Raw genomic sequence first — 22,460 nt, forward strand, 5'->3', positions numbered from 1 at the left:
TGAGAAGCACATTCCTTCTAGTAACTCCAGCCAAATAGATTCACACAGTGAACTTTACAGAGCTGAAATCACGCTTCTCAGATATTGCATCTGGCAAGGAAGAGAACCCAATAAGATGAGGAACAAGAAGATTTAAGAAGCAAGTTGTCTCATCAACCCTTGTGCTGGCTGAACTTGTCTAGTTACCAGTTTCCTGTGAAACCTAGCAACTTTTGAGACAGCAAGTCCCAGTGGCCTTTTGGGCTTGGCATTACAAAACTCCTCAGCAGCACCTTTCCACTGTGGTCCATATTTGCAATAGGACTTAGGAACTTTTTTTTTCCTTAAGAGAAAAATAATTTGTTATTTACTCTACTTGAGAAACACGATCCTTAATTAACCGCTTATAGTTGCCCGATATTTTGAAGACAACAGAACAAGAATAGCAATTCCTTTTCCAGAGAGTCTCTCTACTAGCTCAAGGATGATATTGCTACAGACATAGCTGCTATTTGCTTAGTCACACACACATGTATTTCAAAAAAACTAAGAAATTTTATACCAAGTTGCATGCACATTGGAAACAACTATTTATCTGGTATATGCTTGGCAACAGGTGAGCTGAAAACCATTGAGAAGATTGTACCCACAGCAGGACCTACAATTTCCTACCCTTCCCTGGCCCTAGCACCTCTATAAAAGGCACCTTCATTTAATGAAAACTCAATAATCTCTTGAGCATGTATACCTATGCAGTATAAAGGAAAACGCTCCTGCAATAAAATTCTGTTAACCATCATTCACACAATCACACTTGATAAAGGCTCACTGGAGAACAGTTCCATTCTATTATAACATTTAAGACTAGAGTATCTGCTTTGCACTGTACTGGCCTTAAGCATTAGAATTAAAACCTACCATCCTTCTGACTACTCAGCATGACTCTCAAAGTGATTTTTAACATCAAACACTCTCATCAGAACTATGACATATGAGCAAAAAGTTTTGGTTCTTGAACTATTCAATTTTATAATCACTTTTTGATGTTACTTCTGTTCTACAGTGGAAAGAAAACAAAATCTAACTTTTCCTAAAAAATTAACTGTAATCACATTCATCTTTTGACTTAGAAGTCTAGATTTTAGAACTACTATCTTTACTTTCAAGAAAGCCTACGCTTGATCTTAACTTTTCTGGCAGTGTTTTGTCAAAATATATACTTGCACAAAAAACAATTCACCTTTGATTGTATTTACCACAAGAAACCAAAAGGCATCCCTAAAAATACTCCTTACTTGTTTTATTTCTGGAACTTGTTTATTCAGTAGCACATATCCTGGCTACTAATCAATCTTTACTCTCCTCCAGATGCCACAAATCTCAAAACAGCTTATACCTCCTTGGGTAAAAATACTCTAGTCACAAGTTTTATGTCTGTAACACTAAGAGTTATGTTTCCACATCAAGTTATTAACCTGATGTAAAATCCGAGTTAAAGAGCATTAGTTATATCAATTTTACGCAGCAAGAGTTAAGCACAAGGAATCTATAGCTTTACAGAAGTACTCCAGACCATTAGATTGTGAAAATACAGTAGTAGGGTAGAAAACTTAAGGCAGCATAAATGCATACCCTTGTTTCTAGTGCCATTCTTCCCTGTTGTTGGGTTGGTTTTTTTTGTTTTTTTTTTTCTCCCCTCTCTTCTGCAATGAAAGTATTGTTAGAGAAAAAAGGGACAGCATGGGAAAGAACCATAGAAAGGCATGAAGTATTTAGGACCTACTGAAGAGAGAACACAAAAATTGTTTTGAATTCCTGAATGCAATTTGTGCCATTGAGGTGAAGGGACATCAGAATAAGATAGCTTTGAATTATGCACATGAGCACATACACATACATAATAACTTCCACAATAGAATAATAGCATCTATTCTGGGATCTACATGCTGAGTTCCTATCCAAAGTGGGCCTTTTCTTTATCGTGGATACTGTGATATCACCAACAACTACTTCATATAGTCTTAGCAGCAGCAACCTTTATCCCACAAATCTATATTCAACACACTTTCAGCAAAAAATAATCCACAGATGTGCCCAAAATAAGACTGCTTTTAATCTATCAGTTTCTACCAGAACTTGTTCAATTTGCTCCACTTCAGCTTGTTCAATTTTTACTGTCCCACAGAAGATCTTAATATCTCAGGTAATCTATCTTCTGTTGGAAGTGATAGGATTGGAATCCGCTTCACTTACACCTGGAAAACTCAAGGATCCTTCTGATTCTGCTATGGTTAAGGCAAGAAGCATTGTTTACATCACACAAATTCTGAAGGATGCTGACCACATAGACTTAGGGGAAAAGAAAACAAACAACAAAAACCTAAACAAAAAACATGGACCCTATAAATTTAAAGCAAAGCAAGATTTTGTTTCTAATCAACAACCTCTTAGTCTTCAAAAATGAGATTTACAAAACATGCACTAATTAAGATTTACATGCAAACATTCAATTTAACTGGATTTTGACAGAAAACCTGCATACCATGCTTATCAGTAGAAGGTTTAATCTAGGGGTCTCTTGGATCGTTTTATGAAACTGCACAACTATTTAGATATGCCTGTCAATATAGGTTGGCTGTTACGTATCTTCTCTCAAACAATAAAACTGGCACATTCTCTGCTTCTTTAAGTCCTGAAATGTGAGGTATCTGAGTTGATACTCCTCCTTCCCTGTAAACAACTAGGTACAACAGAAATCAAGTTTTGTATGAGAATCATTTGCTGTGCAGATTTGGAAGCAAGTCAACAAGAGGATGGAGCAGATTCTGTGTTCAGCCAATTACAAAAGTTTATAACCAATATATTCTCTGCTGTTTAAATATTAACAGATCCTGTAAGTGATGTGCAAGTTACATACTACATATTTTACAACATGCACCTTTGGGTCTACAAAACCTGGGACTAACTTCCAAAATAATTATTATCAACATATAAACACTGTTTTAATTTAAAATATTCTAAATTATCTAGGAAAACATGAAGTTTTCAATGACAGGATTTCTGGAAGATGCAATAAGGATAGGAATTTCAAATAATGTAGAGGAAAACTCATTCATACAAAGCTATTTGGCTAACAGCTTAACGTGAGAAATCAATATGATTTGACTTTGTAATTTACAAGAGATCTTAGAATACAGGAAACAGATTAAATTTACAAGACAGAGAACCTGAGAAGTACTATGGGAAGGACTCTGGTCAATGGCGAACCAATTGAATTAAAATTTGTTCTGAGTGCAAGGCAGTACCCAAGACAAATTCTACAAACTTCAGACTTGTGTACGATGAGCTGTCAAATAGGAGTACATGGATTATGTTACATCCATGTTATGTTTGATACGTATTGAACAAAATCATTAAGCCTACACTGAAATAAAGCTAGTTAATTGTAAGTGCTTGTTTGAAAAGATTCACAGAAATTACTTAAGAATTGAAAAACATGAAAGGAGTTTTTTACACATTGCTAATGAAAGAGAAAAAAATTAGGGACAATATGAAGAGAATTTCAGGTTTTTTACGCTGAGAAGATTAATTGCAAGATTTTCTTTGATCTAATAAGTATGACTTTAAATTATATACTTAAGCGTGCATTTACCCTGAAATTAGAACTAACTTTTATCAAAAAAGGTTTTCCCTTAAAGAAATTAAATTATATTAGATTCTCAATTGTTTGTAATCATTTATAAAAAAATATATCTGATTTTGATTTAAAAAGTTTTGAAATATTCTTTTTTGTAAAAAAAAAAATGTTCACTGAGACTGGTGGGATGAGTCAAAATAACCACTTCTACCAATCAAATCTATCTATTTACTGATTTCACACAATGTAAAATATACTGATAGCTGTATTAATATGAAGTCCAACTCCTGGTCTATAGTGTTGACAACTTTTTTTTTTTTTTAATGTTAGTAGCCTTTCTCAGTGAAAAAGAAGAATTAAAACAAATAAAGTATCATATTTTGCATATATGCATTTAATTATGTATTTATGTAACATTCACTATGACCTCTTGGGAAAACATATCATTACAACTGAAAAACAAATTTGAAATTTTCACACTTTATCAGAAAAGTAAGATATGTAACTCCTAGAGAAGCGACACAACTCCTATTTAAATCCTCTTGTAAGCTAGAATAATATAAACCATAAAAGTGTAAACCTAAAATACTATGCTTCTAGCAACCCAGCAGTTAACAGCCTAGACTGAGAATAACACAGAGAGCTTTGAATCAGTTTTGCTGGATATTAAGAGAGAAGGAAAATCTTCCTTTCATAGTCCTATGTCTATCAGGGAAAGGAAAAATGCAGGTGCAAAAAAAAGGCATAATTAAAGATAGAGCATAGGAAGGGAAAAAAAAATAATTTACAGGAAACTTTCATTTCAACTACCCCAAACACTTCCACTACATTTGAGGTCCGAAGCCCAGATAGTCTATTTATCTTTTCCTTTCAGGACTGAATGCCTTCTTTAACCATATTCTCCTCTCAGCCTCTGGAACCTATGGATTTGCTGCTATCACAGAGTTTATTCCACTTCTTAACAGCCTGTTCTCTTGGGTTATGTTAGTCTTTTCTACTTAAAATGTGCTTGCAGAAAGGGCATTATAACCTATCTCTTTTTTTTTTTTTTTTAAGCAGAAGATGAAATTACTCTTGCCTAAGAGATATTCTACCTTGTATTCACTTCTACCTGTCCTTAAGGAATTGTAAGTCCAGTGTTTCCAGAGTGCACTCTGTGCTGTTTACACTGCCTTCCATCATCCAACAAAGATATCAGTAGAGTTAGCTAGCTAACCAGTGATTAGCAGCTGAGAAACAGTTACAGCTGATTTATTTTGCATCATTTGCACAGCAAACTGGCATGAGAATGGGCTAGGATTTGGGTTTGGCCCCTGATTTGATTGTATTTTTCAGTTTGACAATGGTAGCTATGAGCCATTGATTATACTGTGAGAAAGCAAAGTTAGTATATTAATTATTCTTATGTAGTTGAATAAAGATTAACATTTTAAATTGCAACCCAGTCTTTGTAGCTATAGAGGATTTCTAGGCTAGCTTGTCCTAGAGATAAGTCAAAGCAGAGTAGGAAAGAGTGCTGCTGTTACAAGGCTTCATCAAAAATATGGCACATTGCAAAGGCAGCATTCTGGGATGTACATCCAAAATAAACTGCTCTCTACCACTTGTGTCTACTTCATCTTTCCATGATCCTTTATCTCAGGCATCTTAGCTGGTCCAAGGGAACCACAGCACTGTTTCACGTCTCTCCTGTGCTGCTCTCTCTCACAGCCATGTCCATTACTCAGTTGTCTATTTGCAGCAACCATGTTATCTACTTCCACTCTTCTCACATTAAGGGGCTGCATGAGGTTCCATCTTCTTTCAAAATATTTTCTCACTAAGGTACTACTCTGCAGCTCCAAATTTCTCCCTTCTGTGTATGTGACAAGAATCCTTCTCAGGATTTCCTGAGTAATGTAAAGACAACATTGCTAACCCTGTCTGGATGAGTCTGACAAAGCTGGAAAACAAATACTGCAAGGAAAAAAAATCCAATTCACGGAGCCCTTGAACTCAATCTCACCAGAATTTTCAGGAAAAAAATAAATTAAAAAATAGCATGATGAACAAAGCTGCTATGGAAAATTTAGGCTTGAATAATGTTCATAAATCTACAGAAACTGAACTACAGACTCATATTTAGGGTGGTAAGGCACACTGGATACGTGTAACATTACCCACCCTAACAGAAAATTCAGAAAAATCAAGATACACACCTTGCATATACGATGCATATATTTTATTCAAAATACAGCTTTAGGTCTTGACTGTTAGAAAAACTGCAAGCAACAAATAAACCTGACTCAATATCAAATCTGTTGATATTTTACAGGACATTTAATGTTTTTCTTTCCATACCAAAAAAAAGAAAAAAAAATGATAGCATCTTTATGAGAGAATTAGGTTAACATCATTTAATTAAATGCCAGAACTAGCAAAAAATTAAAAATCATGACTCCTACTCCTCCTCAAGTCACTTTGGAGGCAGAAAACAGTTAGACATCAAATTCTCTTGGATTTGGAAATCTTTTAAATACACATTCATAAGCCGTGCCATTATCCTGATCAATCTGTACCTTAAGAGTAATATGAAATCAAATGCACAAAGAAGTTAAAAGCCCTGAAGGGAAATAATCTAGAACAGAAGAAATGAATTACTTTGAAACGATATATATAACTAGCTTGCTATCCACCAACACAACAGTTGGTTAATGCTTTTTGGCTTACAGCAGGCACTCTGGTCTGCTACACTGAAATTTATTAGAACATGCAACATTTCAGTAGACACAATTTGCAAGAACAATGGTAAGGGTAACAATGTTGCAGTTAATAACATTAAAAGCCATGTTAATATGCTTCAGTCATCAGTCCCAAATTCACTCACATGCATACTTCATATGTTCAAAGATGTTTTAGTAATCTTATTTACCATCTCACTAGAAATGAATATGCACCTGTGGAACGTGCATATTCCTCAAGTATGTTGAATCCCACAACAGAGAAGAACTGTATGCAGCAGGGACAGAAATGATCTTCTCAGAAGAGCATTTCACAGCTCCGTCTTCTGCTTCATACCTGTCTATCCTTATTGCAGCAAAAGTTTTGAATGCACTGACTGTACATGGACTTTAAGCGCACACTCAGGAACAAATTTCTGTCCAGAGAGGCAAGATCTTAAAGCTCATGGCAACATGATCAATCTTCTAATTTGTCACAGCCAGGAAGGAAACTAAGTCCAAGAAAAGGTCAGAACAGGCATTTTATATTCTCTGTTAAAGAAGGGGAGGAAAAAATGTCTTTGAGGAATAAAGTAAGTAGCTAATGAGACACAGCACTGACAGCTGGAATTTAATAAGTATCCACTTCACAAGGAAAATTGCTCTTAGTAATTAAATACAGGTATCATGCAAAGCTTCTGCTTAGAAGCAGACTTCAAAATCTTTCTGTCAGTAGGAGTGAAGGGGTTTTACATCCCAGGTAATATAAAGGTGGGTTTGCCTGGGAGGCTAGTCCTAAACGAAGAGGGTTAATTGCATAAAATTCACAGTCATGTCAGTGGTAAATAATTCCAAAGGGACTTGTTCAGATAGTAGTCTGGTATGACTGAAAAACAGTCTGCAACTAAAAGACCTGTTATAAAGTCCACCAAAACCCGAGACATATAAAAAGTTTATTAGACATTTTAGAACTAAAATGCAAACAAGATCTTTTTAGAGGGATCCAAAATTCTTTATGTTCCAGGTCTGTAGGGCCATAAAACTCTACCTGAGAAAATTTAAAACAATCTTCTAATTAATCACAGAATTTTATAGCCTCTCATAAGCTGTACATAAAACATTAACAAGGTAGAGAGAAGGAAGTCCTCTTTGTACTAAGCATGACTCCCAACCCCACTGACATACCCCACTTGATGAATCAGGTTAGAATTTAACATCAAACTGAGATTATAATGGATACTAGCACACAGAGCTGGTGTTTCATTTATGGGCTTGCATGCCAATAAGTGAAGGTATAAGTCTAAATTACTGTGAGCATTTTGGAGAGCAAAGTCTAATATTCTCCTGTAACCTATACCATCAAAATATGACCACGTAACATATTCTTAATAAAACTAGTATCTCTACAAAGATAACTCGATCCTCACTTAATTAGTAGTCTAACAGAAACAGGCTGGTATGAGAGAAAGAAAGCAGTTAATTATCTAAACTAAGGTGATTGATTTTACCAAACATATTCAGTAGGTTTGCATATCCTCTGGTATGGGTAACATCATTACACAGCTGTAACTACCTCAGTGTAAGAGCACTGACTCTACGATATATGTTTTAACCTACCTCATAGAACATAGGCACATCCTTAACCTTTTTTCCCCTTTGACTTCCAGATTCTTTGACCTGCAAGGAAAAAACGCTTTCTGCAGTGATCAGATTTTAAATATTTTACTTGCTATTCTCTTTTGTAAATCATCTTAAAGTTTCTCAGGGAGGGAGCTTTGATGAGCACCTTGAAGAAAGTCTGAAGAAAACCTCAACACTTATAGGGAACAAACCAACTCACATAGTAAGCTTTTCTACTTCAATTTTTAACTCAAAGTAACAAAGCAGTGTAAATTCTAAAATTTCCAGAGTAATTCAGTTAGGGTTTGGTTTATAATAATAAGTTCCTTTCTTGGAATACCTGTCTGAAGATATCTTCAAGTGTTATTACACTGAAGAGCTTCCGCAGTGGCACCTTCACAGCAAGGGACAAGGCCTTTGTGTGGATTTCATCCTCCATTTTGGCCCCCACCACAAGAGCAATGCTAGGTTTCCAATCATCCTACATTCCAAAATAAAATATTTAATGAATTAGAACACGAGCACTCAGTAAAACTTCTCAGTATTTTCAACGAGTGAGCATGCAGAGATTATTACTCTCTTTAACACATATTTGTTACCATGTGAAACACACAATAATAATCTGTGCAACCTGAAAAAGCATGCACTGGTTTATTCCAATTATTTCTGCCATCAGGTGGCAGCATTATGCTGTGGAAAAAGCAAGAGCCCAGTAACACTAAAACACCATACAGGTAGATGTTCCATTAGCATCGCACAAAGGTAAAATAACTTTTGCATGTCATTTGCAGATTTGAGAGTCTGGTAAACAAAAAGGAAATAAAAATTTAAATATATGTATTTGTACTGTTGGTATTAACTATTTGCTCTAGAAAAATGAAAAAAATCCAGCTTCCTCATTCTGGAAATGATAAAATGACTGGATACTATTTTCAAAAAACTGTAGCATTGTTTGCATGTTTTATGAGGGTCTGTCTACTCATGCATGCCATGGGTCTTAACATATTTTTCAGTAAGTATCCGAACAAAGATAAATTTTGTATCAATGGCAAGCCATATTTTAATACAATATCAACAAATAAAAAACACTACCTGCAACAATTTGCAGGAAAGTACAAATGTAATTAAAAAATGCAGAAGAGGAGATTTAAACATGTTGCTTAGGGTAATACATCAACAAAATCTTCCAAATGAGTCATTTAAGCAAATCTTCTCTGCTTCTATTACTCTGACCAACTCGAATCCCATTCAGAAAGTGAATGGCCATCTCCAACACATCTACAGCTCACTCCTGTTTTCTTTATCAGCATCAGTGACACCTGAACTGGTGACACCTGAACCTGAAGCACATCACAGAATTGTAGGGGTTGGAAGGGACCTCTAGAGATCATCTAGTACAGCCTCCCCATCTTTCCACACTTCAAGATGCACCATATTATATATATACTTGCAAGTATGCAACAGAGTAAACTGCAAGAACTTAAGGATAAAACTTCATTAAGGTCTGAAGACACTGTCATACAAACAGGACCAGTCTAAGCAGGCTTATATGTTAGTCAGTGCACACCACACTGAAAGACAAATTTAATAAAAGTTAATAATTTAGGCTTTTTATGAAGATGTTTTCATATTCATATATCATATACAAAGCATGCCTGCAGAACAGAAGAACAAAACCCAAGTATACGGTAAAGCCATGGAAGGAACAACTCAAAAAGCAAAAAAAAAAAAAAAAAACAAAACCAAAGGGACCCAAACAAACCAAAAAGAATGAATGAGATAAAAAGCTTCTATTTTTTCAGTTTTACAACACTCTTCCTCATTTGTTCCTTCATATAGCTGAAGAAAAGAAAAAGCCTACCCAGTAGAGAAGAGTTTCCAGCCACTCTGCAGTGGTGACACTGCTGGAGAAGTGGCAACAGCTGGCAGCACTCATGGCAACTCTCCACCATTGGTCCACGTGGGGACTGAGCTAGGTCCACTCAACTCCTTTTCTCCCTTTCTACATAGCTGGGGAATACTGATAGCTCACCCTACCAAAAGTTGCCAACATAGCTATGGGCACAAAATACTATGAAAGAACAGTATTCCAACATACCATCAAACCATATACAGGAATTGCAGTTAATCTGAGTTCAACTTAAAATTTGTCATTGTACAGTTGCCTTCTTTGAATGGAGAACATTTGGATGTTCATACTTGTGTGCAAATGCATTATATTCTAGACTTCCAGAAGTGCACACTGTTGCAATAGAATGATCCTCTTGTAGCAGCATCATGAGCAATGCTGGAGCCTTGAGAAGGACCATTCAGATGCAAGGTGAGCTAACAGAACAACTAATCACCAAGTTGTTCTCCTTAATGTGGGCCACCAAGAGGGGAATGAAAGCGCAGTAAGTGTCACAGAGACAGGCCGACAGCACAACCAATGAAGTAAATATTCATAAATGTAAAGTTTTAGCTGAGGCTTGAGGTGAGAAATGATCCAGTAGAAACAGTGCCTATTCCTACAATGTTCTCCAGTTTTTCAGATACGTGAAGAAATCTCCATCAGAGTTTTAAGACCTCTCTACATTATGCTCTCTTTCTCTTTAGAACATTCTAATATCTTGGTGCCAAGATATCTGCTTAGAACTAATATCATCCTGTAACAGTGATGTCTGGGAAACCTGTCTTCCTTATAGCCCTGATTTTTCTTGACCTTTGCACCCTTAGCTCACTTGAGTTGCTAGCTCACTTCTCCTCCCATTTCTACTCTCTGCTCCTTGCCAGAGTGACATAAATTTCCCCAAATCCTTCTCACATCCTGTACTTGCATCCCTAATCCCTAACATCATCTTCTCCTCAGTCATCTTGTCCAGTGAGTCCCCAGCTTCATCACCTGACTCCATTGCTATCCTTCTCTGCTCTCAGATTCCTTGTCCAATTCCTAGCACTTCTAATATTTTCCCAGGCTTATGTGTGAGTAACAGGATGTTTTTCTTCACAACACTTCTGCATTCCTTGAGAAGACACTTGAAGCAAAGGCGAAAAATTTCCTGATTTTTACTGAGGTTGCCATCTTCAGAGAAGCCCATATTATCAATGCAAAACATCAGGCTAAGTCCCATTTGTGAAAATGAATTTCCCCCAAAACTTTGGATTTATCCAAACTACATCAGGGATTCAGCAAGAGGTATGCCCTTGAAATCACTAGCATCTCTTTTTCCCTCCATTAATTTTCTGCTTCAAAGAAACAAACTGCTAGAGCTTCTCCTACAGAACAGCTCCTATCTCTCTTTAGCTGGAATATGAATCAGAAATACTTTCTTCTTACACAAAAGGCATGACACCTGGGAACAGGAGCTAGATAAATACCAGGAATAGCTACACAGACTTGAGCAGGGAATAATGATGCAGAATTCCCAGTCACTAACAAAATGCCATCTATTTCTTTGATGACTGACTTTGAATCCCCTGAGGCTCATTTTCTAGTGAAGCAGAATGTTCAGAACAAGCAACTGAGGTCAATGAGAACAGAGAACATGCAGCATCAGTATGTAGCTTAAGGTGTTCAACTGACTGCCTCTTTTCTGACCTTAAAATTTGTTCTTTTTTGCAACATTGTCCTTACATTATCAATACTGTAACAGTACCCTTCATGTTCAAGGCTCTGAAAGGACAGAGAAGAAACAGACCCTGCTTCTACAGCTCACCACCTAAAATCACAACATAAAAATGAGAAGGAAAAGTAATAAAATGTATACGGTTACTTTTAAAACATTTTCTCCCTCAATATAGAACTGCTGCTCTACTTAGTTTAATTCTTTCAAATGTTACTGTAGAAGAGAGACCTAAGAAAGGATCTGAAGGAGCATAGAGTAACGACTCCAGGGTTACTTAAAAATGAGGTTCCCAGCTTAAAATATAAGATAGAGAAAACTATGCAGTAAGTAGAGAAAAAGCATGGACACAGTCTGGGGAGGCTGCCACTAGGGGAAAAGCAGAAGCACTACTGACTGTCAGTGGAGGTGACTGAAACAGAGATAGCAGACAGCCCATGGAATCAACAGCACTGGTTCAAAACTGAACAATAATAACAACAATGGGAAATGCGACATTGGTATCTTCTATGCAATTTGAGACAAGTTCCAGTTATGGGTAGGATCACCCTAACTGGAGCATACTCGGTTACAATCATTGTCACAGATGATTCTGTATCCCTCATTTCGAAACATTCGACCACATCAAGATTTGAAACAAGTCAAAATCTCTCAGAAATGACAGTCTATAGGGGAAGCTTATGTGTCCTTTTGTAGAAGAGGCTACAGTCGCAGCATGATCCACCCAAAACTCCACACAAGCAGTTTTCCTTCCATTATAAACAAACCTTGCAGTCACTGCTTCATTTCCTAGACACAAAAGAGCAGCAGTTTTAGAGAAGACAATTGAACAAACCAGGTACATTGGCTACACTTGCAGTACTGATTTTTAGATTTCTTTTGCTAGAAAAAGCACAGTTTTCTCATCTGTATCTGTCATTTACACTTGTGGTAGTTAGTGGATTTCCTTTTGTGTGTGTGTTTCTAAAGAGGAAGAAGAATGAATAGAGATCAAAAGTTGAGCCATCCTATTCAGAATATTTTCAATGGTTTTACAAGGTCTAGTTTCAGTTCAATTTTCAGGCCCTTAAATGCTGATAAGGTGAGAGAAACAGTAAAGATGGGAAATCAGAGCAAAATGTGACTTTCAGTTGCTATATTCAGTTATAGCACCTAATAAGAACACCAAATAGGTACATCAGAGCTGTACTTGCTCAGAATTCACTTTTCACTTGGTGAATATAGACTTGTATCTACTTAAAGCATGAAAAATTTAAAGCTGGGCATCTTAGTTTATTTTCTGTAATTTAATTTTCAATTAACCCAATTAAATTATCTTGATAACTATGCGAAGACAAACTCAACTTGTGGCTCCATGCTTTTCTGCAGAGTATGTTAGAAACAAAAGATGTATATAAACTGCAACACAAGGCTCTGCAAAATCCGTATTTCCTCTGTACATGTTTTTATGTTGTCTGTTTGCCAGTTTTCACAGTGTGTTTAAGAAAAAGCCATTATTTGGTTAGTAAATACCAGTTAAATCATATTTTGGTTAGCATACCCACCATAAAATGTTAACACCACATGTGAAATGACTCCTTTTCATAAGATCAGGCTAATAAAATATTGTAACTAAGTCATAAACACACACCAAAATGTGAAATTTCATTGCTTAGCTTATCTGGTACAATATAAAACCTGTTCTAGTAAATTCTCTCTGACTCCACTAAAAGGAAAGAATATTCTCTAAATTGATAAAATATTTTAAAATTCATTATATGTGATTTGCCAGGAGAGAAATGTATTTAATTGGTAAGAGTTCCTGTCATCTCCCAAATATTTTCAGCTTCATACAGTATAACACATAACGATGTAAAAAATAATTTTGCGCAGCGTGGTTGGTGACACCTATAATTAAAATAGCTCAACACTTTCTATAACAAGCTGCTTTCAGTTTCTGACCTTTACATATTTGAGTTTAAATACTATATGATATAAGATTGCTGAGGAAGGCAGGTGGAGGATAGTGAGCTTAGACTATTTGCTGAACGAGGTTTGATTAGAAAGATCATTTTTCGTCACTTCATAAAAAAACCTTATGTGACTAAGTAAGTAAGAAAATCAGTTTTCTCCACGTTCAAAAAAAAAAAAAAGTAACAAAAATTGGTCAGCACGGGCACATGTACCTCAAAAATGTGCTTTTACAAAGCATGATTATTTACGTTAAGCATACCCCACCAGGGCATCATGAACCCTGATGGTCAGAAGAGCATTTGATAGCTAGGTACCCAGGACGATCAGAGCTGACTACGAATTGTCCTACAACAGGGAGTTTTAAAAGTTGCCCAGCTCCACAGAAGCTTGAGCTCAGACTGATCGCAAGGCTCTGCCTGCCAGCAGCAAGACAGAGAAAATGGGATTAGTTTAACTGGAACATAAAACACATGGACAGTACCAGAACTGAGGAACCAAGGAATCTTAATTAAGCTCCCTTGGGTACAGGCATTACAATAATCCTTAATTAGGTGATCACGTACTTTCTTCCAACAGGATTCTGACACCATTCAGTGAATACATTCAACATTTCTTTCCATCTGCCTCAATGTGTGGTCCTGAACAATCCTAATTCTGGTATTTCCTAAATTTTGAGCATTTATTTCCTACCTTTTAAAACACTCCAATATAACAGTTTATATTTAACAAATGCAATTACATATAGAACCAGTAGAATCAAACTGAGTGCTTTGTTTGGTGAATTCACTAGACAATATCCACAGCCACAATAAACACTACCATAAAAACAAAATTTCGCTAATTGGCACCTTGCTAGCAAACCCAGGGAAACAGCTAGGAGCTGAGAAGGGTATGGAGAGGGAACCTCCACTCCTTTCTCAGGCTTTAGGGACCTTCTACTGCAGCAAGGATATTATCTGTCAGCAAGTATTGGGTACTTCTGACAATGCACATTCTAAAGGGAAAAAGATAATAAAAAAGGAAGCAGCAGACTTAGACAAGCAGCACTTACTGCAAACAGTGACTTTGTTTAGCTGAACTTGCACAAGACGGTGACTACCAAACGAGAAAATGAATTCAAGTACTTGGGAGACTTTTGGAGTTAGGGACATTTTTGGAAAACTGACTGGGTAATTTAAAGAAGTCTTCACACCAGAAGTGTGAGCGTATTACAGAAAAATAACAATTCAAAAACACAACAAAAAAAAACCACCGTGGGTCTTCAAATGAGGCATAACAGGAACCCCCAAACAAGGGCTCCACGGCAGTCATTTGTCTCACTTGCAGAACCGGGGCTAGAAAAACACATGCTAGAGAAATGTTATTGTTTGCAAAACTGTTGTGCTATTTTGAAACCATTTTTTTTCCTTGCGAGTCAAGATTTATTAGAATGACGTTGCTCACATAGAACCTGGAAACACAAATAAGCCTTTAGATTCTCAGATGCTGTTAAGAAGCAAAAGAGAGTTGGGGGGGGGGGGAAATAATAAAAATAAATGCGACTTCTAGCCGCTCACGCAGGAAAATTACAGCCTCACATTTTCAACGCGGGAGTTAATGCTGTGTCAGCACCTCCACGAAACCCCGTCGTTCAGCAGTTTATAAAAAGTTCACTCCGAGCCGAAACTTGGCGTCCGACCCGGGGAGAGGAGAGCGCGTCCCGAGGAGCGGACGGCCGTGCCGTGCCAGGGCACCTCCCGGAGCTGGACGCGGGGAGCCCCACACGACCCGCGCTCCCCTCCCCGGGCGTCCCTCGCCCCCTCGGCCGCCCTTCGCCTTCACCTCCTCCAGTGGGGCGGACACGAGCGCAGCCTCCCAGCTCTTCGCTGCAGACCCCGCGGAGGTGGAGGCGGCCGCCCCGCCGGCCTTGGCCCGCTTGGGGGCCATGGTGGTGCCTGCAGCGGGCAGACCTCACGCGTCGCCCCGGCGACCGGCTCCCGCGTTACCGCGGCTTGCGGCCGCGCCGTCGCTGCGGCAACCGGACCCGCAGCGCTTCGTGCCCTGTGCCGCCTGCTGATGAGCCCGAGGCCGCGGTGGAGTCTTTATAGGGCTGCAGGCTATGGCTTGAGCAGCACAAGTTGCTCAGAACTGAGGTGCTGCCCCTCGAGCCGCCATTTTGTGCCTGGGAGCGGGGCGTGGGGTTGGCTGCATACAGTGGGGTCGGAAGGGGAGCTCGACCCCCTCATCCCCCTCAACCCTGAGCCCCTGGGCACAGGTGTGGATGTCCCAGGCCAAAATCACAGGCTGAGCGCTGCCAGATGTGCCGGCACAGGGACCCGTAGGGGAGAGGGAGGCACGGTTGGGAGAGAGCAGGATTGCTGCCAAGATAAAGAATTCATTACAGAGGAGTCATGTCGTGATCTCACAGTGGAGACGAGTGAAATATTCTGTGTGATTTAACATTTGGTGAAAATATCCCAAACCACATGGTGCCCTTCCCCCAGTCCGTGTACCGACCAGCATTACTTGGAGCCTCCAAATCTTTCCTTTAATTTTGCCATGCTGTGCAGCCCGTTACTGCTTTATTCTGTATTGTATTCTAGGATGATGCTTAACCTCATGCATGTTATTTATAAAATACCTTTTAATTACACGCAGTGGAAAACTATTAACTTAGGTTTGTAAGAGACATAAGATACCAGTCTGGTATCATCACAGTCTGCAGAAGAGTATCTTGCCTGGGTTTGTAGACAGTGATGTAGTTTATAACATGGGAAAGCTGCACAGTAAATTTGCCAACACCCATAAACATGTTCTCCCACCCAATTTCTTGGCCAATGTCCATTTTTCTCTTCTTGAGTTTTTCTTTTGTTGTCCTGAAAAATATCAGACTGCAATTGTCGAGGGAAACAGGGAGGTTGACATTCCCACTAAACCCTTGTTCCTCACTAAGGTCTTGGGTATGTAGACTGTGCCTGCTGAGGTGTACTGGGAGAGTATGGAGAAGGAGGACTTAGGCCAGGACCAGCAGGACAGGACAGAGGAATGGGGCAGAATGAATAGATAACGTTAAATACCATTGCTATGAACTGTCTTTTTTTTTTTTTTTTTTTTTTTGTGACTCAGTTTTCAGTCTGGTTGTAAGCTTCAGGATGACAAGCAGGAGAGGACTATTCACCCAGTTCCTGATGGTACGGGGAACTATTCACTACCATGTCAACAGGAGATGAGGACTGCTTAGAAGCACCACCTGCTGTGCCCACACCTGGATCTGTAGGCTCAGGGTTGGTGGGAAGACAAACTAGAAAGGCACAAAAAGCTCTGAGAAGATCAGCAATAGCTGTGAGGATCAAGAAGTGGCTTCTTTTTACCTACTGTGTGTTTCTTTGGATGGATAAGGATTAGCTGACAGAAATTGTTTGTTCTGCTTGCTGTCTTACTGACACATCTGTCTAATTTGCTGTTTATTGTTGTTGGATGGTGTTGCAAATGGTGAGCCAAGCTGAAGTGGGGCAGCTGATCACGGAGCTTACCAGTTCATTCAAAATGACCTCCATCACTTTTCTGAACAAAGGAGAGAGAAAAAAATTATACCCTAGTGTATAGTACTCAAATAGGCTTTCCAGTAGTGAAGTCAGCTAAAGACATCTCCTGTTTGGCTGCTTGTCCCTGTCCATTCAGTTGTGCTGCCAAAGATGCTTGTAGGCCAAGCTATAAACCATATCACTGAAACTCTCTTGATTAAATTCTCCAACAGACAAAAACAGCAAATCAAAAAATATTGGGAAACTACAGCCTTTGTTCTCTCCAAATGGTATAGCTGCAAAACTTCAAATTGTCTCTCAGCCATCTGTAAACGTCCAGCTTCCTTCTGATAACTAAAAGATGAAACTGCAGGAATCTTAAAGCTTGCATTAAGAAAAATGATACTGATATCAGCTATACTGATAAGCCAGGAATAAGAAAAATACACAAAATAAAGATTCAGAGTAACAAAATGTGGTTAGGGATACCCACTGTAAAATAAATGGAATGCACAGGTGCATGCCTTCCATTTCTGCATAGAGAAATTGGGTCTGCCATTAGTACAAGAGTTAATAGGCAAATCTGCGATGACTTTGTGTGTTACAAGAATATTTATGGTGTTATTTTCAGGCAGAGGGCAACCTCGGAATTATAAAATCACCCTTATTTTCTGGCTTATTAAAACCACCACCATGAAAAATGATGAATACATGAACAAATGAGTGTGAAGTAATTAGAACTTTGATTTTATGATAGACTTGCAATTCCAAATAACACTGTTTGTAAATATGAGGCAGTTTGCTTTTACCTGTGAGAGAACTTAACTACTCCGTGCTTTTTCAATTCACACAGCAGGGTAAGCGAAATGTGCATGTTAATACTTCAGCGTAACCAGACACGGTAACGTGTGCTTGCACCTTTAATAATAATAAAGAAAGAATAATTACAATTTATTTGACTAAATTATTAATTAGAATTTATTAAAATGTTAATTGAATAATTAATAATTGAAATGTTGACAACTTTCAGGAAAAAGAGACATTAGTTGCACTTGTCTTCCAGTAAAGGGTGGAGAGTGAAAAGAAATTACTATTTATAAAAATTGTATCTTCTCTACTTGATATTTCCTGAAATACTACAGTTGACTGAAGAACTAGTAGATGTTTTGTGTCTTTAATAACTAAAGCCTGATAGTTGTGAGGCAGAATTAATGTAATCACGCTTTGTTTTATTTGTCATGTCCCTCCCCCCCCCGCCCAAGTGCTTATTTTAAATGCTTAACAAATATTTGGAATACACTATATTTTCAGTAAGAACCATTAACTTCTCTCCTTTGGTTGACAAGTTACCAAAGAGTGCTCTTTGCTCAAGTCCTTAAGAACACACTTAATTACTTTATATTGCTTTCCTAAGATTTAAATGTTTCTTGAACAGCAAGGCTTCCTGAATTATGGCTTCAGAAGGCTGTTTCCATTCTGGAAAACTTTCCACAAGGCTGTCAAGAACAGCTAGCATGGCCATCAGCACTGCTAAGGAAAACAATCTTTAATATTCCTAATATTTCTAAAAGAAGAAAGGTATTAAGAATATTTTTTCCCTAAAAACGCTATTTAGTTCTTTTTCTATGAAAAAGGAAGAGGGGAAAGAACATAAGACTTCTTTTACTTTCCTTTTCAGTTTTATAGTGCTGCAATTTCTGAGCCTGGACAGCTTGTCTTAAAGTTTGCAACCTTTTGGGACACAATCATCTGTTAAGTTAGAGAAATAGGGCAGCAATGGTGTGTTTCCCCAACCTCTCTGAGCTTGCACATATCAGATTGGATTTAAGAAGTCTTTGCCTCCAGTTTCTGCTCTGGCCACCAAATGCTTCCTTCTATTTTTTTTTTTGTTCTCTGTCTCTAAGTTTGTTTATATGATTTACATAAAGCTTTCCACATGAGCTGCGTTGGCCTTGTGAATGTGGACCAAGTCATCTCTTTTGGTGTTAGGATCTATAAAGCTTATTTCTACATCAGTGAATTATCACTGCAGTATAATTAATGACGTAGCCTAAAAGGGATAAAAGTTGAGCATGAATGTTAGTGCAGGCCTCTTCTGAGTGTGGCATGGTGGGCTTGTAATATTTCTGGCAAAAGCAGTCGCTTAATGACCAAGTGCTAACCATTCTTTATGGTTAAATACAATAAGCTCTCCTTCTCAGATTTTAACAGGGCTTCCAAATATGACCAAGTAGGACTTGCTAGGTGGTGCTCAACTGTGTTAGGCATTAAATGGAGAGACAGTAGCCAGCTGTGGAGATGTAGAAACAAGACCACATCATAAGTGGCAAGGCCCACTTTCTGGATCGAGGCCACTGCCTGCATAAGTTGATACAATTGGTGTGTGCTACTTTAGTTTGTCCATCTAATATCATTGCCAAAATCAAAGGAAGCTTCTCCCTCAGGCTGTAACATTTGGTGTTCTGATGAGCTATTGTTTTTCCTTTGCTCACATTTTCCATCAAGCTGAGCTACAAATTTATGTAGCCTCTGTTGTTTATCATTAACATAACTTGCAGAGTAGATCAAACTTCATTTATATGTACAAATAAGATTACATTTAAGAGCCTCTACCAACTTCGTTTTACTGAGAAGGAAACTTAGAGGGCCCTGCATTTAATTTCAGCAAAGATACTTCTGTAGCCTAGTCTATCCCACATGCATGCATGTGCAAGGAGAATGATTTTTTCTCTCTGAAGCCAATGATATAAGGATTCCTGGCAAAGCTCAAAATGAAATCCATTATTGTCTGTTAGTAAAATGACTTCCAAATTCCAGCTGGATGCAGTGCAACAGACTCTTTAAAGAAAAACTCTCTCTGCATTTAGTATGGTAGTTCCACTGGATCTTGGTAATGGGATTTTGGAAGCAGTTCAGTACTGCCAGTCAGCAAAAAAAAATCCAGTTTCTGATATCTCAGGCCTTATCCCTGTCCCTTACAGAACAGATCATGAGGTTTTTATTCTTCTCCTTGAAGAAGTAAATCCAAAGAAAACATTTTCCCACCCTTGGAGAAAGCCAAACTTCCCACCCCTCCATCATCCCATTCTCCTACACTTTCCAATCATGTATCATTGCCTGCTTTCTTCTGGCACAAGAGGAGTTATGTTCCCTAAGGACAGAGAGTCCTCCATGCAGATCTGCTAGTGTAGCACTCCTACCATCATCAAGAATCTTACAGTAGTGCTGAACACTGACTAACCACTAACCTTTCTCAACAGCCAAACAAAGCAAAGTCTAAATAAATGGAATTTGAAACATTATACTATTATTGGTGCAAAAATAAAACTGTTTCTAATGCACTAAAAACAAACATTAACACCACAGAGGGTAAACAGGCCTAAGATACATGCCAGAGTGTGTGCTGAAAGTACTGATAGTAAGTGGTGGAAAGACATGGTGTGTTTGTTTTTTTAAAGGAGAAGACATTATTTCTAACAATCCATGCAATCTGAACTAGAAATTTAGTAATTTCATGGCTGGAATCATAATTCCTTGGCCTTGAGGTCCTAATTCTGTGAACTTTCTGCAGATAGTGCCTAATTGTAGAATAGCTAAGTTACAACAATGCAATTTATTCTGAAACTCTTCTTTTAATTTTAATTCTCTCTTCTTTCCAACCTGATTCACCATGGACATACATGCCTCAATGGATCTAGTTCAGCAGGTGTGTTTTCAGAACACACTGCTGTACCTTAACTTATCGTGATCTAAATCCACTCTTTCTCAATCCTGAGGCCAAACTATATTCACCTTACTTCATACCAAACCAGCATGCTATGCTTCTCTTTTCCTACCTGCACCAATTCTGCTTCATAAGTTTTTCTCATTCTGCGCCACCAAAATTCATGTGGTACCTTGATCCTGTGAAATTTCCCCTTGCCAGCCCAGAACTTTGCCTGTGTCAACAGGCTGAGGTGTCACTGAGACTACAACTTCCAGCTAAGGCAGGACACCTCTTCCATATCTGAATCACCAGAGCCTCTCTCCTGCTGATTCTTGGTGCTAGATGTCACTTCTCTCTGATCTGTGACTCACCTGCCTAGCGGCCCAGTGCGAGAGCTCCTGCCACAGGGCTCCAGCAACAGTATCTACTCATATGTGGTCCTCTCCCCAACTCATCACCTGCCCTGAGTGCTTCATCCCTATTGCATTTTTGAGTGCCCCCTCCCACCATTTTCTGGATGACATGAAATAGAAGAATATGAAAGACATACACCTGTTAGAGGGGTGTTTAGAGGAGGGTCCTTAGCATAATTAGAGGTCTGGAGCATCTTTCCTGTTAAGAAAGGCCAGGAAGATTGAGAACATCCCTGCGGAGAAGGACTTGAGGGTACTGGTGAATGAAGAACTGAATATAAGCTGACAGTGTGTGCTTACAGCCCAGAAACAAGCCATATCCTGAGTAGCATCAAAAGAAGTGTAGCCAGCAGGTGAAGGGAGGTGTCTGTCCTCCTTTTCTCTGCTCTTGTGAGGCCCCAGCTGGAGTACTTGCATCCAGGCATGAGGCATCTGGTACAAGAAAGATGTGGAGCAGTTGAAGCATGTCCAAAGAAGGCCATGAAGATGATCAGAGGGCTGGAGTACCTCTCTTACAAAGAATGGTTGATGGAACTGGTCTTGTTCAAGCTGGTGAAGAGAAAGCTCCAAGGAGATACAGCAGCCTTCCAGTGCTTAAAGAGAACCTATAGGAAATGTGGAGAGACTCTACATCTGAGACAATAGTGATAGGAAAAGGGGTAGTAGCTTTAAACTAAGAGAGTAGATCAGTATGAAATTGATTGAATTGGTTGCCTAGAGAAGCTATGGAAGCCCCATCCTTGGAAGTATTCAAGGCCAGTTTTGATGGGGCTTTGAGTTACTTGGTCTAGTGGAAGATACCACTGCCCATGGCAGGGTGTTTGCAGCTAGATGATGTTTATGATCCCTTCCAGCCCAATAATTCTGTGAATCTGTATTAAATATAAGAATGTATGAGGTCTGGGTACTGCAGTAACGAATGGGTTGGGTTTATATATACATATATAATATACATAATATCTAGTGATTTCTGAGGGAGGGACTAGTCAGTGTTTGAGAATAATGTGGAGAGATTTGATATTACCTCAAGATCAGCAGTTCAGCCCAATGTACCAACTGTGGTATCTGAACTATTAATCTGTCCAGCACTGGTGCATTCTGAACACATGCAAATCTACACAAACATCAGAAAGTCGTTTTGACTGCCTGTCATCAGTTACCACAAAGTAAGACTGAGCAAAAAGGAACAAAGCAGAATTTCCTCACTTTCTTTAAAATGTATGTTAAACGCCAACAGAAAGATTTTTTGGTGAACACGTCTTCTTCCATTTGCCTTGAATTATCTTCCCTCTTCTTCATTATACCACAAACTCCTACAATAGCAACTTAAAGAAAGTACTGATGAATT

General features: G+C 38.5%; 1 protein-coding gene across 1 annotated transcript in view; it reads right to left on the reverse strand.

The window, feature by feature from the left end:
* The window catches only part of SPAG17 (sperm associated antigen 17), a 91,262-nt gene extending 75,846 nt beyond the window's left edge, over positions 1-15,416 (reverse strand). Inside the window, exons 1-3 of the mRNA XM_065742157.1 lie at positions 15,312-15,416; positions 8,276-8,416; positions 7,929-7,992 (exon numbers count right to left, since the gene is read on the reverse strand). Of these exons, the coding sequence (XP_065598229.1) occupies positions 7,929-7,992; positions 8,276-8,416; positions 15,312-15,416 (310 nt within the window). The remainder of the gene's footprint in view (positions 1-7,928; positions 7,993-8,275; positions 8,417-15,311) is intronic.
* Between the last annotated feature and the right edge of the window lie 7,044 nt (positions 15,417-22,460).

The sequence above is a fragment of the Cyrtonyx montezumae genome, unplaced genomic scaffold (genome assembly GCF_038088225.1).
Source record: "Cyrtonyx montezumae isolate F1298 unplaced genomic scaffold, pur_monq_1.0 scaffold_3, whole genome shotgun sequence".
NCBI classification, from domain to species: Eukaryota; Metazoa; Chordata; class Aves; order Galliformes; family Odontophoridae; genus Cyrtonyx; species Cyrtonyx montezumae.